Source organism: Antechinus flavipes, chromosome 1, assembly GCF_016432865.1.
Source record: "Antechinus flavipes isolate AdamAnt ecotype Samford, QLD, Australia chromosome 1, AdamAnt_v2, whole genome shotgun sequence".
Taxonomy (NCBI): domain Eukaryota; kingdom Metazoa; phylum Chordata; class Mammalia; order Dasyuromorphia; family Dasyuridae; genus Antechinus; species Antechinus flavipes.
In genome coordinates, this window is record NC_067398.1 from 645,523,369 (window position 1) to 645,546,586 (window position 23,218).

At 35.4% G+C, this 23,218-nt stretch overlaps 1 protein-coding gene across 3 annotated transcripts; it reads right to left on the bottom strand.

Annotated features, from left to right (window-relative positions):
• Positions 1 to 248: 248 nt before the first annotated feature.
• LOC127544532 (zinc finger protein 883-like) lies at positions 249 to 22,870 on the bottom strand. 3 transcript variants are annotated; one of them, XM_051971208.1, is made up of 5 exons: positions 22,349 to 22,870; positions 18,732 to 18,891; positions 5,287 to 5,413; positions 4,956 to 5,069; positions 249 to 4,619 (listed from the first exon to the last, which is right to left on the bottom strand). In XM_051971208.1, exons 2-5 carry the CDS (start codon positions 18,744 to 18,746, stop codon positions 3,190 to 3,192), a joined length of 1,686 nt encoding a protein of 561 aa, XP_051827168.1. In that variant the 5' UTR covers positions 18,747 to 18,891; positions 22,349 to 22,870; the 3' UTR covers positions 249 to 3,189. The 3 variants fall into 3 exon arrangements, with proteins under 3 accessions (XP_051827168.1, XP_051827169.1, XP_051827167.1); XM_051971209.1 differs by lacking the exon at positions 22,349 to 22,870 and adding an exon at positions 22,157 to 22,317; XM_051971207.1 differs by lacking the exon at positions 22,349 to 22,870 and having other exon boundaries at positions 18,732 to 20,188.
• Positions 22,871 to 23,218: the final 348 nt, after the last annotated feature.

Below are 23,218 nucleotides of genomic sequence, written 5' to 3' on the forward strand. Positions count from 1 at the left end.
GAAAATTCACCTGAAAAAAGACATGGGGCCTTCCCAAATCACAGATACAATTTTTGAATCCAAATCATAGGATTTGACGTGGGAAGAGACCTGCAATGTACACAAGGGTCGATTCCCAGTTTTTAGAATAGGAAGGCCTCTTTTTAATATCAAAAAAATTATCAGAGCCCCATTTTGGTAATCATTGTATTATCAACATCCAAAGATTGAGAAAATGTCTGATGAAAAGGCTATTAGTAACTCAGTAATGTTTTTAAATAATCTTGAATTTTTATTAATCATGATAGAATCTACACACATTTTTAAAAAGGTAATACATATTGTGAGATATTTATTCAGCCTACAGAACGTATGTTTGCTTATTTATTATAATTCTACTTCACTTACACTGACATCACTTCAAAAATCTGTTGTAAAAACAGTAGCCTCCACTGAAAATGAAAATACAGCAACTGTTCACGGCCATAAACACAATGACTCACAAATAATTCAATCAACAAGCCAACTGAAAGCCCTCTTGCTAGTGCTCACCATGCTTCTATATGAAGGCTCCTTGAAGGGCACTGAAATCCATCTGGTTCTGAATGTTTTGATTTTTCTTTTCAGCATTCTCACTAAAATACATATTATGAACTGATAGGGAAAAAGCTTATCCTTGGTAAATTAAGCATCCAGAATTGATCTCTTCTAGGACAGTTCCCAAGCCCAAATAACTATTGAAATCACAAAAATTCATAAACTACTCTAAAATATAACAATGTAGTCTTAGAATCTTTGATTGTTTAAAAAATACATATAAATTGGATTAGGTTGAAAGAGAATATAATCATTCAAAACCAAAACAGTACTATCAGTGAAAAAGCAAATTTGATACCTCGTGAAATCAGACAGTAGACAACTCAAAAGACCCACTCTAGGAGGGGACAGGTTTCAGCAAAAGTAAAGGTCATATTTCATTCTGAAAGGTCAGGAAAAAATTTTTCTTATTAGGCAGGTCAGGAAAAACATTTTCTTATGAGGCACAATTGAAACACCAATAATATAAAACTGGTCAACAAAAACACCATTATTCATACTAACATATTTCTTTGGAGTTAAAGATCAAAACAACAACAATCTGTTCATACAGATTCAGGAACCTTTGATACAATAATTTTGTAGCACCCAGGGACCCAGGACCTTTGGCTGAGAACTATCGGAACAATCCAATTCCCTAATTTTACTGAGGAGGTAATGAATCCAGATCACTTTCCTCTATATCACCCCCAAATCTTAAATTACTAGTTTCTCCCAGAAGCTCTTCCCCAGGATCCTTTGTAACAGCAAAAAGTATTGTTGCTGGATAATACCTCCCTCTTTATGTTGCCCAAATTCAAAAGGCTCAAGGATGCTATCTTTTAGGCACTCTAATATGGTTCTATATACACAGAGAGCAAAAATGCAGTGAAGTTAGTATTAATCCTCTAAAGTTATCTATGCTTTCCCAGCTCAACAAAATTATATCTTTTGAATCCTTACAGCTCATGACCTTACTGCTATGGCACATGATTAAACATCCCAATCTCTGGGAAACAATTAAGTTACTTAAGATCCTCAAAAGCTACTCAAATCTCAAATCTAGTGATTTTATTGTGGCTATTCTTATTTTCTTTTCAGCTCTTCTAAGCTACTCCCAATCTGGTTGATTCTAGATTTTTAAAGACACAGATTAGCAGAATCACTCAGCACTTCTGGGTGCCAATCTATATCCTTCCTCTCCAGACAATTGAGAGCCTTTTTTTTTTTTTTTTTTGGCCACTAAATTTACCAGGGGAAAATTTCTATTCATATGACTGCTGAATTACAGTAATATTTTATTAGAGGTAGCAAACAGTTAAGAATACTGACCTGAAAGTCAGGAAAATTAAGTTCTAGGCTTCCTTAGCTCCATTGCTTCCCCATTTATGTTTCAGTTTCTTTCAATTTAGAAACTCAACAGATTTAATTTAAAATACTTCTTAAATGCCTTTATTTTCAAGGTACCGAACTGTGTTAGGGTCTGAAGATAAAAAGACAAAAACAAACAAAAAATCCTTGCCCTCAAGGACATTACAATCTCCTGTGATGCTGCTTAGCTGTTTTGAGCAGAAGTGAATGGTCACAGTTATACTTTAGGAAGAGTGTTCTGGAAGCTGTTTAAAAGATAGAGAGACAAGAGACTAAAAATAGGAAGACCAATTAGAAGAGTACTGAGTAGTTAAGCAAGTATCTATGTGAGTGAAAAGAAGGGACTGGATTAGAAAGACATGGGAAAAAAGAAACAGCAGGACATAAAAACTGACTGAACACAGGAGGGTTAAGTAAAAAAGGAATGATGATCAGAGGATAGTGATACCTCAAGATGTAAAAGGGCAGTTTAGAGGAGGAACAGATTTAGGAGGAAAAGTGTGAACTCAGTTTTGATGCTGGCAGGACAGCTAGGTAGAGATAGTCAGTATGCATGGACATGCATAACTGAAACTGGAGAAAGATCTCTAAAACCCATTTAGTTTTACATTTCTGTGATGCAATGACTTTCTTCCAACTAGCTCAGTACCTATTGTATTTCTTACCACTCTTCAAATGTTGGTATTTCTTAAGTATCAGGGCTGGGTCATGTTTCTGCTACAAGTACTGTAAAACAAGTTACTGAGTTATTTATATTCCCATGACAACTTCCAGTTCTAACTCCTAATATTCTCCAAGATGGGATTCTTACATAATAATTAAAAAGAGAATTCTACTAAGGAATGTACAATCATCAGTCTGGTTATTTAATGAACAGGTATGTATTAAATATATCTCCAAGAATGGCACCAGGCTGAATGCTATACATTCTGAATTTTAAAAAATTTAGCCATTACCCTCAAGATTATCCCATCTATAAATCTGTCCATTCCCAATGATTATTTCATTTATAAGCTAACTGAAGTATAAATTCTCAGGTCTTGAATGAGAAATGACTAGTAAATAATGGCTTTTTCTTTATATGTTATATTCACATGGCTTCTCTCCAGTATGAATTCTCTATTATCCGATAAGATCAGAACTCTGAAGGCATTTCCATGTTCATAACATTTAATTCAATTCAACCATTAACTAAGCAACTATTGTGTGCAGAGGTAGGGAAAAATGAAAAGTTTAAGATTGGGTTCACTTGCTACAAGGAGCTTACAGCCTAGTAGGCTGCTCCCTAGTATGAATTCTCTGATGTCGAATAAGTGTGGAGCTCAGACTAAAGCTTTTCCCACATACATTACATGCATATGGATTCTCCTCAGTATGGATTCTCTGATGTATAGTAAGATATGAACCACATCTGAAGGTTTTCCCACATGCATTACATTCATAAGGTTTCTCTCCAGTGTGAATTCTCTGATGTTCATTAAGAGTGGAATTTCGAGTAAAGGTTTTCCCACACTCATTACATTCATATGGCTTTACTCCAGAATGTATTCTTAGATGTTCATTAAGGACAGATCTTCGAGTGAAAGTATTTCCACATTCATCACATTTAAATGGTTTCACTCCTGTATGAGACCGTTGATGTCGAATAAGGACTGAATGGCGACTGAAGGCTTTTTTACATTCCTTGCAAATATAAGGTTTCTCTCCAGTATGGTATCTTTGATGATCAATTAATCCTAAGAATTTACGGTAGGATTTTCCACACTCATTGCATTTAAAAGGTTTTTTACCTGAATGAATCCTGTAATGCTGAAGAAGGCTTGATCTACTGCTTAAGCCTTTCCCACATTCACTGCACTGAAAAGGTTTCTCTCCAGTATGAATTCTGCAGTGTTCAATAAGGCGGAGCTGGCTGCTTAAGATTCTCCCACATTCAATGCATTTACAAGTGCCATCTCCAGTATGAATTTTCTGATGCTTCATAACACTGGACAACTGAGGAAAGTTTTTCCCACAGATATTGCATTCATAAGGTCTCTCCCCAGTATGAACTCTCTCATGACAATTAAGATTTGATTTTAGCCTGAAGACTTTATCACATTTGTTACATTTGTAGGGCTTTTCTCCAGTATGAATTCTTTTATGTTCTGTGAGATTTGAGCTACGACTAAAACTTTTTCCACATTCATTGCATTCATAGGGCTTCTCTCCAGTGTGAATTCTCAGATGTCTTGTGAATCCTGATTTCTGACTGAAGGTCTTGCCACAATCACGACACCCATAACGTTTCTCTCCGTTGTGAATTCCCTGGTGTTGAATAAGGGCTAAATGCTGAGAAAGATTTCGGCCTCTTCCTCTTTTAGGAATTCTTTGATGAGTTATGAGCTTTGAGCCCCAACTGAAGGTTTTACCAAATTCGTTATACTCTTGGCTTTCATCTTTAGAGATTTGGTTGTGGAAAATTGTCAGTTGCTGAGAATCTCTTGATTGCAAAGCTGATTTACTCCATCTCTCCGCTAAGAATTGTTTTGTCTGTCCTTCTAAACTGTTTTCCTGTCCAAATGATAATCCAAATTCTGTGTTTTGGAATATGTCCCTTGTGGATCTTTCTATTATATTTCCATATAGTTCAAATGTTTTAGGGATTTCTTCCCTCAGAGTAAAATTTTCGTTCTCAGATTTGTTCTTAAAACCTGAGGAGAAAATAGGTAAAGATGACCACTTCTTTTTGAGAAAAAAGACAATTATCAAACTGAAATAAAAAGCTTTAAAAGTGCTAGAAATGACCAAAAGCTCCAATAAGAACATGGGGAAAGAAAAGGTATTCAGACATCCAGGTTAGAAACATAGGTGAGTCCAAGCTACAAAGTATGCTCACTAAGAGGGATAAAGAGTTCTACTCCCAACTCCACTTCCATTTTCAACCCCTTAAATCCTAATCCTTTCCTAGCATTTAAAATTGCTCATTAGCATATTAACTCTCATTTCTTTTTGCTCTCTTTAATGAGGATCTGATCTCTTCCACTCACCACTGCAAACAACTGGAGAAAGTTTTCCTTCTTCAGCCTCTTGCATATCCTCAATCCATGACTCTTCTCCTTGCTCTAGGTGGGAAATAACATCAGGTTTGGAGAATGGAAGCCCTAATTTTAGGAAAGGACATATTGAGCATGATTATTTATGCTAAAACAACAGAACTTTCTAAGTTCATTCCTAAACTGGAGTTCTGCAGGGGATAGCTATAACTAATATATAGAAAGATTCAATTAGGGATACTTGAATGGCCTCTGAATTGAGTTCCAAAATCTCTTTTTAGAAGATGGTTAGTTTGGAAATGTAACCATAAAAATGATTTCTTACCCATTGACACAAAGTTCCCATAGTTCTCTAGCATCACATCTCTGTAAAGATCCCTCTGAGCAGGATCGAGCCATCCCCACTCCTTCCGTGTGAAATACACAGCCACATCTTCAAAGGTCACCAACTCCTGAAACAACACATTCTGGCTGCCTCATGGAAGTTTGGAGCTATTTTAAAATTGTTAAATATGTAACCTATCTACATAATGGCAGAATGGCATAGTAGGAAGGCACTCAGCTGCAGTGCCTGTCCTGGGTTCAAGTCATATTTCTGATACACGATAAGTCTTAGTTCCCCAAATAAATCTCTAAAACCATAAATGGCCTAACAGTTGCTGATCAAAGTGATAGAGGAGTTTACCAAGGAAATCATAGGCCCAAAAGGAAAAAAATAAAATAAAAGCCTATCTCTAAGAGAGAATGTTGTTTGGTTCCCATTTAGTACTAGACATAATTTATGATCCTATATATTTAGTACATTGATAAGAAACCTGAATACAAAGTCACTCCAACTTATCAAGTCAAACTCACCTCACTATTGCTTCACCCTGGCCATTTTCCACCTTGCCCTGGATGCTCACACTCCACATTATCCTTTCCATCTCTTGCTCTAAGAACTTTGATAAGAATAATATTACCACTGCTTCTGGAAAGGGCACAGAAGTCCAATATCCTGTTATACTATTTACTATCTTTGTGACTTCTCAGACAAAACTCCTTCCCCTCAATGCCACCTTCCCTTAGCATTTAAGCTTCAAGACTGCTAAGAATATTGCAATTTTGTATTTGTAGCCATAGTAATTTGCACAGTACCTGACACATATTAAGTATTTAATTAATGCTTCTCATTAATTCTTTCATTGCTCAGGTTCACAGGTTTGAACGTTTCACTATCTTGATTAGAAACTCTCAGTGGCTATCTGATATATATATATATAGAACTGAAATCAGAAACTCCTTAACCATCATTTAAAACTCTAAGAATCTGATACCAAACTACTTTTTCAGTTTACTTTCAAAATACTTCCTTTTAAGCATTTTACAGGTTGCAACCAAACTGAGCAACTGGTTGCTTCCTGTTTTCATTATTTATTATTTCATTCAATCCTGATTTCATTTGCATCCTTAACACTTCTGAAAATTCTGGAAAGCCTTCTCCTCAAATGAGAAAAAAACTCATTTAACAGTTCTACTTGCTGAAAACCTTTCTTCAGTCTTCTCTAGATGTCAAGTATTCCATGAATCCTTCTTTGATACCTTAAGCTGAAAAGAATCTCTCCCTTTTCAAATTTCTTTAAAACATCTTTCCAGAATTTCTATAATCCCAACCAATTTGACCTTTTTATCACTCTATATATTCAATGTCCTTTATTATACTATAAGTTTTCTAAGAGCAGAGGGCTTTTTTCTTTTTATATTCTAACAGACTGCCTTGAATATAATGTTGTCAGCAAGGAATACTGATCTCACAGAATGTTATACTATAGATTAAAAAAAAAACTCACAGAATTTTAGAACTGACTTTAAAGACTATTTAGTTCAATCCAATTATTTTATGGAAGAAATGGGCCCAAAATGGGAAAATGACTTCCCTGTGTCTGCCCATGCTGATTGGTATGAGGGCTTATAGTACAAAACATGCACCCCAGCTCCATCACTGTACCCTCCAAATTAGAATTCAGGTGTTATGCTAATTATTGAAGAAAACTCATTACACCTAGTAAGTTACAGCCACCTGACCATGTCATCTTCCTGTCATGTTGCTGCTCCCATTACTCAATCTCTGTGCGTTCATATTCCCCTTTCCCTTTTGATCTGGAAATAGTAATCAAATCAATACTATTCAGTTCTACTGGAAAGGATATGATATTCAACTGCTCTAGAGCTCCACTCAACATCCTTGTGACTTTAACCTTCGCTGACCACTATTCCCTTATATGTGTCGTTTTTTTTAGATAAAAGCTCCTCCAAAGCAGAGATTATTTTACTTTTCTATCTGTATCCCCAGCACAGAAACCATAGTGTAGCACAGTGCTTACTGCTTTTTCATTCACTCTTTCACTTAAGTGCCAAAACAAGATCTTGAATCCAAACTTTCTGGTTCTGTGACCAATAATGTATCCAGTATACGAGGCTAATTCACAATCTTTACTTACTTGATACATTATCAATTACTGACTATAATACATCTTCACCTTCACCTAGTGCCTTCCCTGATTTGTTAAGTCCCATCTTCTATAGAAAGCCTTCTTAATTCTAGTACTTTCACTCTTTTTCTATTTGTCTCATTATAGTTGTTTGTATATATTTGTTTATTTGCTGTCTCCCCCATTAGATTGTAAAATCCTTGAGGGAAGGGACTGTACTATCTTTTGTGGATTTTGGAATCCCCAGCTTTTTATACAATGTCTGAAACATAAAAGCACTGAAACAGTGCTTAATAAATGTCTAATGATTGATGTATATGTTCACAACTAGGGAGGGGGGGGATGAGATGAACCTTGCATAATTAAAGCAAGTATTTTTGAGTCTACTAAATACTAAAGTATTAGATACATTTGCTTCAGTATATTATATCCCTAATCTGTTCCACTAATCAATCTTTCTACTTTTTAGCCATTACTTAATTGTTTTTTTTTTTTTTAAATAATTACTGCTTTGTGATATAGTTTGAGATCTGGCATTGCTGGGCCCCTTTAGTTCCTATTTCTTTCCATAATTTTCTTGAGATTCTTTTGATTTGATTTTTATTTGATTCTTGAGATTTTTTTCTCCTTTCATTTGAATTTCATTATTTTTTTCCTTAGTTCTATGTTTTAGTTTGAATAGAATGGCACTGGATAAGTAAATTAATTAAGGTATCATTATCATTTTTATTAATGAAAAAATAAATAGCAGTATAGAAGTTAGATTTAGATCAATACCTCATATCTTATACAATCATAAGCTCTAAATTGGTATATGACCATTACATGTAAAAAAAATCACATCACAAATTATAGAAACATGGAAAAATTATCTAACATATCTATAAATAAAAGCTAATAATGAAACCAGATCACAGAAAACAAAATAAATCATTCTAATTACATAAGAAGGAAAATAATAAAATGTTGGGAGGGGCTGTGAAAAAAACAGTCACGTTGATATTTGTTGGCACTCTTAAGAATGGGCACAATCACTCTAGAAAGCATTTTGCAATTATATACAAAAAGTAATAAACAGTGAAATCTTTTGATCTAGTTACAGTTCTATTAAACCTCTACTGAAAAGACATCAAAAAAAAAAAAAAAGAAGGAAGTGTTCCTTTATGTACATAAATATTTACAGCAGCTGTTTTTTTTTTTTATTTGTTTGTTTGTTTTTTGGATAGCAAAAAACTGGACCTAATAGGAGTTCTATCAACTGAGGAACATCTAAATAAGTTAAGGTATATGAGTGTGACTATAGTACTATCATACTCTAAGAAATAAAGAAAATGGTGATTTAAAAAACATGGAAAGACTTATGTGAACTGATACAGGTTGAAGTTAAGTAGAACGAGAAGCACAATTTATACTATAATATCAAAATTATAAAAGAGAACAATTTTGAGGACTTTTATAAACAAATCAAGAATGAAGAGAGTAGAAACAGAACAATTTATACGGTAACAACAAAACTATAAAACAAACAACTCTGAAAAAAATAAGAATTATGACCAAGAGAATGATCATTTATGATTCCAGAAAACTGATGACCAAACATGTCATTCATTACAGAGAAATGATGGATTTAAAATAAAGACATATATATTTTTTGTATATAGTCATTGAAGGGATTTGTTTGGTTTGACAATATACATTTGTTACAGGAAAACTGTTTTTCTCTTCCTGTTTTTCTCCCAATGGAGAGGCAGAGAAAGATATATTTCTATTAATTTTTTAAAAAGGGAGATGAAGGATACTTCAGATGTGAATTGTTATAGCCACTTTCAGATGAAGTCACTGCATTATTAGTTTTAATTGTTTTATTTTGTTGTGTTTTACTTTGTTACAAGATAACTCTCACAAAGAAGGACTAATTTGTAAACATTTGCAATGTAAAAACAGAAAAAAAAAACAAGCAAAAAAACCATGACTAATATGGAAGTGTGTTTAGAAGAACTGCACATGTTTAACTTACAATAATGGATTGCTTGCTACCTAGGAAAAGGGAGAGGGAGGGAAGGAGAAAAATTTGGAAACAAGGTTTTATAAAGGTTAATGTTGAAAAATATCTTTGCATGTATTTGCAAATTTTTTTTTAAATTTTTAAAAAATATATTTTAAAAATCAAGCAAAAAAAAAAAAAAAAGTCATTTCTCTGGCCAACCAGGTAAAAAAAATTCTCTCCATTTATGTAGATCTGTCACTAGGGCTACAGTTGAAACCTTTCCTTGAAAAGCCCTGCCAGATCATGAGTCTACCATAGCTTTTTTTTTTTTTTTTTTTTTTTTCTGTTGAGGCATTAGGATTATATGACTTGCCCAGGGTCACACAGTTAGGAAGTGTTAAGTGTGTGAGGCAGATTTGAACTCAGGTCTTCCTGAATTCAGGGCTGCTGCTCTATCCTCTGTGCCATTTAGCTGTCCTTACCATAGCTTTTAAGAACCTAGGATCACATACAAATCTTGAGAAGACTAAAGAAAGAACTTTGGGGAAGGATATTTATTTACAGTGCTTCAAAATTACTAAGCAATATAACATATATTGATCTGAATCTAGGGTTTCATTGATGTAAAAAATTCCAAGTTGAAAAACCTCTCAGTTTCAAGGAATTATCTGGGGCACTGAAAGGTGAGGAGATATGCCCTGAGTTTCTTGGCCTAAATGTACAAAGCAAAATTTGAATTCACATTATCCACTTCCCCACAATGCCTCTTTATGAAAATATATTATCTTTACAACCCTCAAGAAGCATCATGGTTGTGGAAGAAACAAAATTTAGAATCAAAAGGTTGCTGTTTCTTACCTATGCATGGCTTAAAGCAGGACATAAAACCTCCATGAGCCCAAGTTACTTCACCTATAAAGTAGGAATAGTAAAAATGACACTACCTCACCAAGAATTTTGTTAAGAAAAGTTCTTTGTAAAATATAATGCATATGTACTACAATGTAATTATTATGCAAGACAAAGTACTAGGAGAATACTATCTCCATTTTAAAGACAACTGGCCAACAAATGGAAGAGTTGGACTCCAAACTGTAATATGGCCATAAATCTATCACAAAGTACTGCCTTTCGAGAATACATTCATCAAATTGGACACTGGACATAAGACAAAGTCAAAATCATGTCTCAGGAATATCATCAAATTTATATTTCACTTCCCAATCTCCAGCATAAAATAGTGATTTGCATTCTGAAGGGCTGTCAAGCTACAGAGAATTAGGCTTGTGCTTCCAGAGTAAAAGAAGTAGAAGCAATGGGTAGATGTTGCAGAGAGAGATTTTGATTATATGTAAATATTTCCCAACAACTAAGGCAATCCAAAATTGGTATAGGATGCTTCAAGAAGTTCCCCTCATCAGAGAACTTCAAATAGTTTAGGGGTGATGGGTCAAAAACAACACTCACTACCCAAGTGCAAATGGAAAATATTTAACAAAGTAAATAAATCCAATCCAATAACACATAGAAAACATTAAATTTTTAATATACATCCTGCAGAGATCCTTATAGATGGATTAGCAGCTCCCATTTCTATGAGTTTGAGACCACTTATTTAGGTGATCATTTGTAGAAGATTTGGGTTAGACTATACAGCTTCTGAGGATCCTTCAAACTCTGAGACTCCATATTAGAGTAGGCTTTTAATAAATGTTAAATTGATGAATCATTGTTAGAAATCCTATCACAGATTAATGACCCACAACTCTTCCTTATTTCTCTCTACTCCTCTGTAATCATTTCCCTTTACTGTGAAATCAAATCCACTCTGTCTAGTTTGAGGGAATTTTCATCTAAATCTGTAGCTAAGGTCATTCTGAAACAATCTGCTTAACCCACTAAGCTACCTTTCTGACAAGACAAATCTCTCTCTGTCCCAAAAGCTACTGAGGGAGGAGTAAAAAATTATCAACCCGAAAAATGGCAGAACAAATTTCTTTACATGAATGTAATGGAATAAATAGAGGAAGATTTGTATGAAATGATATGAAATAAAGCCCCCAAAACACACAACTACCATATAAAAGATGATAATAGATGATATTTAGATTTGCAAAGTACAAAACCTAATAATTTCATTTCATCTCCCTCAATAATTTTGTAAGTTGAACACTATAAGTATTATTCCCATTTTGTGGATGAGAAAACTGAGGCTCTACTAGATTTATGTGGCTTGCCCACAGTTTTAGAATTAGTGTCAGAGACAGAAACCAAATTCAGTCCCTATATCATTGCCTCTTATAAGGTAACACTGAAAGGCAAGAGCACTCAGGTAAAAAAAAAAAAAAAAGCATAGATAATGTTAAGACAAAATGAATAAGATTAAAGCATCCATCCTTTTCTATTATTAGCTATAAAAATAGAATGTGACATGTACTGTCAGTTCCAATTCCTCTATTAAGTGATTTTTCTTAACATTTTTTTTTTAATCTTTAGAAGATGCTCTTTAAGAAAAAGGATTGTTGAGGCAACTAGATATGCAGTGATAGAGCATTAGCCCTGAAGTCAGGAGGACCCGAGTTCAAATCCGATCTTAGACACTTAAAACTTCCTAGCTGTGTGACGCTGGGCAAGTCACTTAACCCCAATTGCAGAAGAAGAAGGAGGAGGAGGAAGAGGAGGAAAAAGAGGAGAAGGAGGAAGAGAAGGAGAAGAAACAGAAAAAGATAAAAAGAAGAAAAAGGACTATTTTACTCTTCATCATCAAGCATACTGCCTAGCATACAATCAGTGCTTAATAAATGCTTGTAGCTTGAGTGTTGTCGTTGTGCCAAAACAACCATTTTCCATACACCTACAAAACTGCCTTCCTGTTCAGGACTTTGCCACCATCATTCAGCTACTTGCTTGTTCTGGAACTTCCCTAAGTTCTTGGGGTCTTTCCCGCCTGCACAATATCTCTCTGCCAGGATGGTCCCCTTTTCCCTCTGTGAAGTTCCTTCAGGGATCTCCATTCCGAAGATAGGTGAAGCCCAGCCAAGATTCTCTCTCATGCTGAATATTTTTTTACTTTCCAGAGTTTGCTGCCACCTAGGAACCTTCCCTCCCTCTTCCTTTGTCTTTTCTTCCCTCATTAGATCATATGCTCCTTGAAGAAAAGGTGATCTTTGTTTTGGTTTATATCTGTATCCTTAGTGTTTAGCACAGTGCCAGCAACACAGAAAGTGCCTAATAAATGCTTGCTGCTGGCCTACCTGCTGGAGATGCTGAATCTAAATATTGAACTACATTATTCTCACATTTGTACAGTGACAGTTTTTTTATCGCCTCTAAGATAACACATACACTTTGATCTGAAAATTAAAGCCCTCCTCAATCTGATTCCCACCTACCTTTCTTCAGTCATTACATGGTTCTCCAAAAATTCTCTATTCTCATCAAACTGGCCTGCTCAATGCTTCCTCTAAATGATAGATCAGTTCTTGCCTCTGTCTTTGCACAACTGGACTCCCCTCCTCACTATACTTCAAGTAATCCTTCAAAATACATTCTGAATTGTAAAAATCTGGCAGTTATACCCACAAGGGAATCAGATATGTCAAGCACTACATTTAGGGGGAAGAGAATGAAAACTGAAAAAAAAAGACATTGGATATCATGACTGAAGAAGGCACTGATGACTTCTAACATCAAATCCATTAGGATAGTAGGATGAAGTCGGCAAAGTCTTGAAGAGACAAAAAATTAGAATTAGCACTAATAACTGGAGGAAAAATAGGCACACAATGACTGTAAGAATTGATAAGCAAATTGTGATACACAAAATAGTGCTATAAAAAATTATGAACATGAAGAATTCAGAGAAACTTGAGATCTGTATCAACTTATAAAAAACTAAGGCATAACAAGAACAATTTATACCAAGATTGCAATAATAAAATAGTTAACATTTATTTAGTAGTTATTTACTAGGTACTGTAAAAAGTACTTTACAATTGTTATTCCATTTGATCCTCAAAACTACTATGGGAGGGAGGTGCTATTATTATTCCTATTTTGCAGATGAGAAAACTGAGGCAAAGAAAGCTTAAGTAACTTGGTCAAGATCACATAACAAATAAGCAGATCTTCCTGACTCCCAACATTCTCTGTCCATTTTACCATTTAGTATAAATGATAATACCACTGAAATAATTCAGAACCATGATGAATGTAGTTAACAAGCATGACTTCATAAAACATAAAAGGTGCAAGGGATACAAGTGCAAAGAATGAAATAATTCCAAGTTGCAATGAGTTTATATCCTAATTGGGAAAGCAAGCAAGTATACCTAAATATGTGTATGTATGTGTTATAAATACATATATACACATATACTAAGTAATTAAATTCTAGATAGTTTGGGAAAGATACTAGTGGCTAGGGAAATCAAGTATAGATTTATGTAAAAGAAAGTGAATGATTTCAAAGCAGCAAAAGACTCAAAAAGAGAAAATAATTGCTGAGTGGTAAGGTAAATATAAAAAAAAAACTAGGGAAATATAAAAATGGGTGATTAAGAGTAAGATTTTAATTACATGCATACACAAAAAAATTATTCTTCATTAGGATAAGGCAAAGATAGAAGGTTGTTAAACAGGACTAAAATCTTCAATCAGGTACTTTCAAACACAGAGGACACAAAAATAAGCCTAGAAAATCCAAGGGACATGTTGTAGGTCCTGATTGACATAATCAGAAATCCCCAAATATAAACAGGATAAATGATGACCAAAAGAGACGAGTCACCATTCCTAGAGTCCTATAAAGCCCCTAGAACCCAGGGAAAGTAGAAGCTTTGTAAGAGACTATGAGAGAATCTCAGTTCTGTGTGGGCCATTTCCACTTGAAAGTCTTCAAAGATTCTTCATAGGAGACAAGGAAAAGTCTCAGAAGTTGTACTTAACATGTATCATATAGATAGCCAGTTATATCTTCTAAGTAAAGAGTACATTACTCTACCCCTGGGGCCTTAAGGATCACTCCATCAGAGTCTGCAACATCTGATGTAGTAAGCAGGACTTTTTGGTTTATTAAACAGAAAGGAAAAGAGTTAGGACTTCCTGGATTCCAGGATGGCCAGATACAAGCACTGGGTATCTGATTGCTCAGAAGCTGAAAGGCAGAATGGAAGAAGTCCTAATGGTGGGACAGAAGAGTGCCTTCGAAACTCAGAGGACATTATGGAAGAAGGCAGAATGAAAGGAGCTTTGCTAAAAACACAGTCCCATGGACCTTCCTAATAATTACCAAAAAATAGGAGAAGGAAATAGGTCTGAAATGTCAGTGAAAGTTAGGTAGGGAGAAGCCTCATCTGGCTGATTAATCCTTCAGAAGATATAATTAAGGAGGAAATTCAAATCTTCTTGGAGTATAATGGAGACAAGAGAAGAGCTTGGCAGAGGGCAGACTCATCTGTTTGTGGTGGAGAGGAAGAGAATGGACCCCCAGCTTCGGGTCAGCTGGCCACATTTCCTCACAATCCTTTTTCCTAACATAGTCAGAGGCACAACCCATAGTAGTGAACACACCAATCTCAAAAGTGGGTTAAAACCTTATCCACGTGCAGAAATTCTTAAGATATATTGTGAAAGAGTTAATTTAAGAATAAATAGTAATCTGGAAAATTCTATCTCACTTGATGCTGAGAATATATGTAGAAAGAATAAGCAGGGTGCCTCCTGGATGTTGCTGACCAAGGAGGAATCTAAGTAACTAGGAACAATAGCCCAAATTCCCTCTTCCAGGATTAAGGAGCCACCATGACACTACTGGGAGCTCAGGGTGACTCAGTCCCTGAGTCACACCTCCAAATTAGAGAAAAAGCATTGAATCCAGGGAAGGAGAACATGGTACTCTTGTCAATGGTCCTTCTTTTGAACATAGGAAACCTTTAGTATAAGACCAGGAAAGCCAGAGCACCTGCACAATATAGATATGCTGACAGTGAGTACTTGGGACCTCATACGGAGATTGGGATGTTCAGACTATTCTAATGGGAGAGTAAAGAAGGAATCTATGGATATGTCCAAGTCCCTATGGGATCATCAATACTAAACAGTATAAAACTGTGGGAGAAGAAGAGGAGATGGGGAATAGTAACAGATTTCAGCCTGCAGCTGATCTGCTGCCCTGCAACTCTGTAAGGCCTGCTTCATAGAGGTTCTTGAGTGCATCTTCACAGAATACCACAGGAAGCTGTTATTCAATAAGCATCCTTAGAATAGCGACTGCTACATTGTGCTAAATAGGCTCAATATTAGCCTCATCTTGGTGTCCAAATGATCACTATGCTAAATATTATGGCCTGCAATAGGGCTCAATGAAAAAAAATTTGGGACAATGACTTCAACAAGGAAAAGGATAAAATAAACCCACAACAAATCATTCTAATAAAAACAACAATGATAATCAACAAAAGATTAAGACAGTTAATGATAAATGAATAATTAAGATTATAGTATATAAAATAATTTAGTATTCACATTCTGCCAACAAAGTTTAAGAACCAAATCTTCAGTCATGATTTTCAATTCCAATAAATTGTCTCAGTATAGTAAACATAGAAATAATTATACTCATTGATCCAATAACTCCATAAATATAATCACCCTAAAAGTGATTTTTTAAAAACTGTAAAATCTATTTAAAACTACATAATGGGCAGCTAGGTAGTGCAGTGGATAAAGCACTAGCCATAAAGTCAGAAAGCCCCGAGTTCAAATCTGACCTCAAATACTTAACACTTACTAGCTGTATAATTCTGGGCAAGTCACTTAACCCCAATTGCCAAGGCAAAAAAATAAAACAAAACAAAAACAACAACAACAAAAAAATAACAACCCTACATAACTTGCAATATGAAAAAACTGAAAATTAAATGGGTGTCCAAGGATAAGAGAATGGCTGAATAAACTGTAATTTATATCAAATAAAATGAAAAGCAATTAAGAATGATAAATATGGGAATATCAAATAATATAGAACATCTTATATGAATTTATATGAAGCTAATAAAGCAGAAATAGAATATCTATAATAATTGCGATCATATAAAAAATTTTTACACAAAATAGGGATTAGCAGAGATTAGAGACACAAAATTGAACAATTAAAAGATAATAGCATATTAAAAAATTTTTTTAATGTAGTTTTCTCATACATTTAACCAGTCTTATGTTTCAAGTTCAGCAATAATTGAACCTTATTCAGTTTGATAAACTATAGAATAAATAAAGCATGGCGAGTATAAAAAACTTTGTTATGGTTTTTCGGCATACTATCTCTCACAAGGTAGTTTTTTTCTTAGATTTCATCCCAATAGTTTTAATTTAAGACATTTAAGATGTTTGAGAAGACATAAAGAATACCTAATTATAACTCTGAATAACGATCAACCATATTTGGAAATCATGGAAATAAAAATAGGTACTTGAGGCTAGATATTAAAAAATGGACAAGATTTCTAAAAATGGGTAAAAGATGGATTCTAGAGACCACAAAACAGAGAGGTAGTAAGGAGGCATAGTAGAGAGAGTGCTAGAAAAACTGAGTTCAAATTCTGCCTTAGTTCTTATCCTTTGTCTCAATTTCCTCATGTGAAAAATAAGAATGATTATAATAACATCTATTTCACAAAGTTGTTGAGGATTAAATAAGATAATGGGCTTTGCAAACCTTAAAGTGCTATATAAATGCTATTATTATTATAATTCTCATAAAATTCTACAATTGGTTTTTTTTTTTTTTTTTTTTTTGCTAAGGCAATTGGAGTTAAGTGACTTGTCCAGGGTCACACAGCTAGGAAGTGTTAAGTTTCTGAGACCAGATTTGAACCCCTTCTGACTTCAGGGCTGGTGCTCTATCTACTGCACCACCTAGCTGCCCCCATAGGTTATTTTTTTAAAAGGTTTCTAATTTAGGTAATTGGAAACCTGTATTAGTAACTTAAAAACAAGTTATGCCAAATTAAGCTCGTTTCTTTTTTTTTTTTGATAGGTTGACTACACTGGTAGAATAGAGTAAGCTTTTGTGTTGTGTGTTTTCTGACTTTTAGAAAGCTACTAAACAAATTCTGTCATTAAATCATAGTGGACAAATTAGGGAAATGTGGACTAGTTTAGGGAGTCAATCTAATACCCCACAGGCCAGAGGTAAGTCTGCAAACCACAAAGGGAAGTCTGAAACACACTAAAACATAATTGGGAAATGTTTAATAAATAAATAAAAATACAGTACAAAATAATGTAAATTTGTGGTTTTCTAAGTCAATACATAGTCCAAGGAGAATTATTTCTATTTAAATTTGAAATCACCAATTAGATGATAGCAAATTACAGTGCATTTAGATCTAGACAAACCATATCCAAAGAAAGTGATTCTCTAAACTCTTCATTTGACAAACCTCTTTGTAAAGTTCAATGTTTAAAAAAAAAAAATCTGTATAGTTTACACAAAGGAGCAGCTTAATAATACAAAGTAAAAATCTTTCTCCCTAGCTATTAGATATTATACATGCCAATATCATATTATTTTATTTATTTTAAAAGAGGACTATAGAGCTGACTCTTATTTAGTGCGCATGAAATCAGACTTCTACTTCTATTCCAATATTTCCATACAATCTGCATTTGTGATGCCGATGTCAGTCCCTAAACAGAGTGCTGAATATACCTAACTATTAAAATTAACCTAGTCTTTTATAATACAAGGCAGTGTGGTATGGTTATGGTTAAGACACAAGGCCAGCCTTCAAGTCACTGAGACCTAGGTTCAAGTCTTAACTCTGATACATCCCATTAGCTCTGTGACTGTGGGCAAGTTATTTAATACCTCAGTGACCCACATAACATACTAAAATTATAAATCACAGATAAATGACTAAACTCCATCAGTGGAGAATGTTTTTATATCAAAAAGTCCTTAATCAATAAACCAAAAGTCAAAAAAAAAAATCCAAAAAATCTCATGGTATATTCCTGTTATTTTTCAGAGTATGATCAGAAGTCAGGTTCCAGACTTGGAGAGTTTTGAATCCCAGTTCTTCTATTCATAAGCTTTGTGTTAATGGCCATATCACTTTATTTTTCTGAGCTTCATCTTTCTCATGAGTGAAATGGAAATAATAATTTGCAATGCCAACTTCTCAGAAATGTTGTAAGGAATGTGTTGTTAATCACTGAGGTACTTTGATGATAATAAATGGGTTGAGTGATAAGAAGGCCAAGGAGGCTGGCATCTAAAGGGAGAATTCAAAGATAAAGGGAAAATACCATGTTGAAGACCATTAAGGTGGTACGGAGCCTTCTGCTGCTGAAGTATCTCAGATGAAGAAAGGTTGATGGCAGGTGGAAAAGACAAATCCCCGAGCTGCTGTCAGGATTCTTATTCCTCTGAGAAGGCTCTTTCCTGTCTTTGTACACGGATGAGGATCTGAAGATAAGCATCACAGCAAAATGAAAATTGAACAGCAAACTGTCATTCAATCAAAATTTCAAAGAACAAATTTTTCCTATAGGTGCATACAAAGAGAGCAAGTAGCTGATTCTGTTAACTCCTCAGGGGATCAGTATGGAAAGACCAAGCAAAACTAATCACAACATCTAGCTGTTAGTCCCCCAGAAAATAAAATAAACATAAATAAAAAATAAATATGAAATAACAAAGAGCAGGACTTTGCCTTTTAATAGGTGTAAAAACTATTTCTGACTATCTTATTTCTCTCAATTTTTAGTGCCTCCTGAAGGAAACCATATATATATTATTAAGGACTCTTAATCTTTTTATCACAAACCCCTTTGGCAGTCTAGTGAAGCCTAGATATTTTCTTAGAATAATATTTTTAAATGTATAAAATGAAAAATATAGGTTACAAATAAAAACAATAACACTGAAATGTTTATGAAATTAACCCCCAAAAGTAAAAAGTACACAGACTATAGGTCAAAAAAATCTAATCTACATTCTACTCATCTATATAACTTCAAATCAGAGTCACACAAAGAATGTTAAGAACCAGAAAGGTCCTAAGAAAGTATCTAATCCAACCCCTGAACATTGTAGATCAAGCAAACATACTCCAGAAGTCATGAAACTTGCCATTTTAAGTGGAATTGTAGTATTCTCCTAAGAGACAAAAAGCTCCATAAGGGTAGGGATTATAGAATCATGATCTAGGATTTGAAGGAACCTCAGAAGTCATGCAGTTCAAACCTTTTTTTTTTTTTTAAATAAAAGAAACAGAGGTCCAGAGATGTAAAGTCACTTGCCCAAGGTCTCACAGGTAGTAAGTATTTATATTTTATCTAGCAAAAGATGGAAATTATTAATGGGTTATTTTATTAAAAACTAAGCAATGCTATGCAAGGTTATGAAAGCTGCCTAAGATGATTCTAGACAACTAGATCAAGAAAAAACAGATAATATGATATGGAGAGATTCTGCTACCTCCAATGTAGTAACAGTGAATGTACATGAGTGCAAGATATATACCAGATGCTTTCAAAGTAAGACTATCAGATGGATTCTGTTGGCAATTGATTCCATTCTATTTCACTGCTGAATTTTACATAACTACCTAAGTCAATTTTTTTTTTTGTCTCTGAGTTAAGTTCAGGAGTTCAGTATTCCTTTCTTAGCTAAGTTGAAAAGTTCAGTTTCTCAATAAATCACTTTAATTAAAAGAATACTTCTTATTTCTATGCAATTAGAAAAAATCTGTTATTTATATTTCACTAGTTATTTTTGTAGGTAGACTAAATGAATCAGAATTTCCTACATGAAAGGATGAGTTGTTGTTAATCCACATTCCCAATTTCTAACTAATCATAATGTCATCTATGATGCTCAATGCTTTGTAACTAATTGATATTATCCCCATCAATGATTTTACCTTCTAGCTTTTTGTTTGTTTGTTTTGTTTTGTTTTTGTCTGTAAAAATTCTGACCACCTTCATTAAGGATTTTGGTTGGCTAAGGAGCTTTCTTTTATTGGCAACTGCTAGCCTTACCAATAAACTGAACATGCTTAGAACTCTGTGCCTCAGGTTACCTTAATTTCAATCATAACAAATGAAAAATGATGCCAATTTTAGACACTTACCTCAAAAGGAGCAACAAGCCTCTAGGCTGGTGTATAGAATTCCTGTCTTTGATAGGGGATTAGAAGACTGTGAGAAATGTCATGATAGTGACTGGCCACTTTACCTGATGTGTATGGGCTTAGGATTTGCCCCTACTTCATATGGAGATATTTAAAAGAACAAAACATTAATATATAGTTTAGAATGTCACACAGAAGTAATGTAGCAATCCATAACCTGAAGGTTATAAGATTAAGAGAAGTCTACCACCTACTAATAGCTTCAGCAAAAGAAAACATTCAAGGAGAATAAATAAAATTTTAATTCTGGAATGTGCTTAAGAACTTCCAATGGCAAACAACTCTGTAAAGGATTCTTGGGAAGAAATCCTGTAAAGCACAAAAGGGAAGATTGGAACCAGAAAATGATGGTCTTCAAAACAGTACTGAAAATAAACATGCCCTGAAAAGACAATATAATTTAACTGCTATCTGTAGAAAAACTGGGTGAGCAGGCTGATAAAAATTAGGAGGAGTCATTAGATCTAGTGAATTCATAGACCATAGTAAACACCTATATCCCAATTGGAAGAGACTCAATGTAGAAATGGAATTAATCAGGAATTTAAAAAATAATGAGATCTGAGTGTAGCATTAGAAAATGTGGATTGTTAACCAAATCCATCTAAATATTTATCAATAATCAACCAATCAAAAACCAACTGCCTTAGATTCCATTTGTTATTCTCTCAATGGAAGTCTCAGGGAAGCAGAGGCCACATATAGCATCTTTGTAAGATAGGAGATAACTCCAATACACCTCAAGTATCTTTAGATCTGGAATTTGAGCTGTTGGCCAATGTGTCCAAAAATGGCTTTTCCCGATAATGAGACAGAACTTCCAGAACTGATAATATACTACAGCAGAAGTGCCTGGACTATTTGGTCCCAACTAGGCTAACATAGAGTGCACCATAAAAGAATCAAGAAGGATGTCATCCAACAGCACATGGGTACCTGCTGGTACAGGTTGGTCTCCAGCATACTGGGGAAATAGCAGGCCAATGATGGAATCCATATAAAGTATGCTGCATGCAAATTTATTTTGCATGAACACCAGTGCATATTATTACTGTATGTAAATGAACTTTGAATGAACATGACATATGACAACTAGTGTCATTGGCAGAACCTGCAAGTTTTTTTTGATTGAGAAAATGTAGTGAATGTTAGTTAACTGTCCCTTCCCACTCTATTTTCCAATTGGATGCATTACTGGAAAAATTACTTCAAGGGATATGCATGGTGATAGATGAGGTTGATAACCAGCAGAAAAATAAAAACATCCTTTATGATCAGTAGATGACAAAAGTTAAAACAGGGAAAGGAGGGGGGGAGGGAGGGAAGGAAGAGAGGAGGAAGGAGAAAAAGAGGAGAAAGAGGAGGAGGAGGGAGGAGAGAGAAAAAGAGGAGGAGGAGAAGAAAGGAGGAGATAGTCCTCCACTCCTCAAAAGGATGTACAACTGCCCAAGAAGACCTCCCGCCTAAAACTGAAAGTGATTATGGATAGTGTTTCATTTTAGATCTGTTACTTTTCTTCCTTTAAATAAACCTTACCTCTGTAACACCGAGAACTGCAGGCTTATAACTGGGAGCTGGTCCAGAATCCCCAAAGGAAAACCCGCAGCCCACCCCCGGCCAGGACCTCGGGGTCCCACTTTTAGGTGACAGCGCTAAAACTGAGGATTCTGTTCTCTCCCGGCCGGCCAGATGCTGATCCCTCCCCTCCCCGCTCCCCGCAGCACTAACCTCGGCCTCGGAGCTCACACAGCCTTGGGCGGCCACGTCTCTGCTCCTTAGGGGGCCACAGAACCACACTGAGTCGTTACCCTTCAGCTGACAGCCAGCAAGGACCTTAGAGAAAGACTCTCAGCCTGGCGCAGTGTCAGAGGGTCTGGCTTCAAATCTCGCCACTGTCCCGTAACTCTGTGTGTGTGTGAGATCTTGGGCAAGTCACTTCCCTCGGCTGGGCTCCAGTTTCGTGCACAGCCTAGACCGCTAAGGTCCCTTCGGGATCCACTTCGAGGATGCCGCGATCATTCCCAGATGGGGACACTGAAATTCAGACAGGGGAAGGGCCCCTTCCGACATCTCGCCCGATAATCAGGGGCGCTCCCGGGACTACCCGGAATCCCTAACTTTCCGGCCAAAGCAGCTCCCGGGAGAGGGGAGCCGCGGCGAGGATCTCTGTCCCGGCCGGCTGGAGGCCGGGAGACCCCGCCTTCTCAGGCCCGGACTCGCTCACCTGCAGGAATCCAAGCCGCGGCCGCGGACAGGAAGTGCGCCCGCATGTGCTCCGCCCACCACCGCCACACTTCCGGGGAAGCTCTAGGAAGGCGGGAGGACTCCGCATCTCTTTCTTTTTGGCTGGTACCGGGGAGGAGAAGGAGGCAGCTCCAAGTTCTTGACACGGTACTATTCAGTTCGACAGGAATCCCTTAAATGCTTGTTATGGGCATTCCTTTTTTTTTTTTTTTCCTCTCCTGCCTTTTTTTTTTTTTTTTTTTTTTTTAATATAAAGAATAGTTGGTCAATTTGGTTGATCTTAAAACTTTTTTTGTTTTATTTTCTTAATTTCATTGTTCTTTTGTATTATTAAGTTATAGATTTGATTCATTT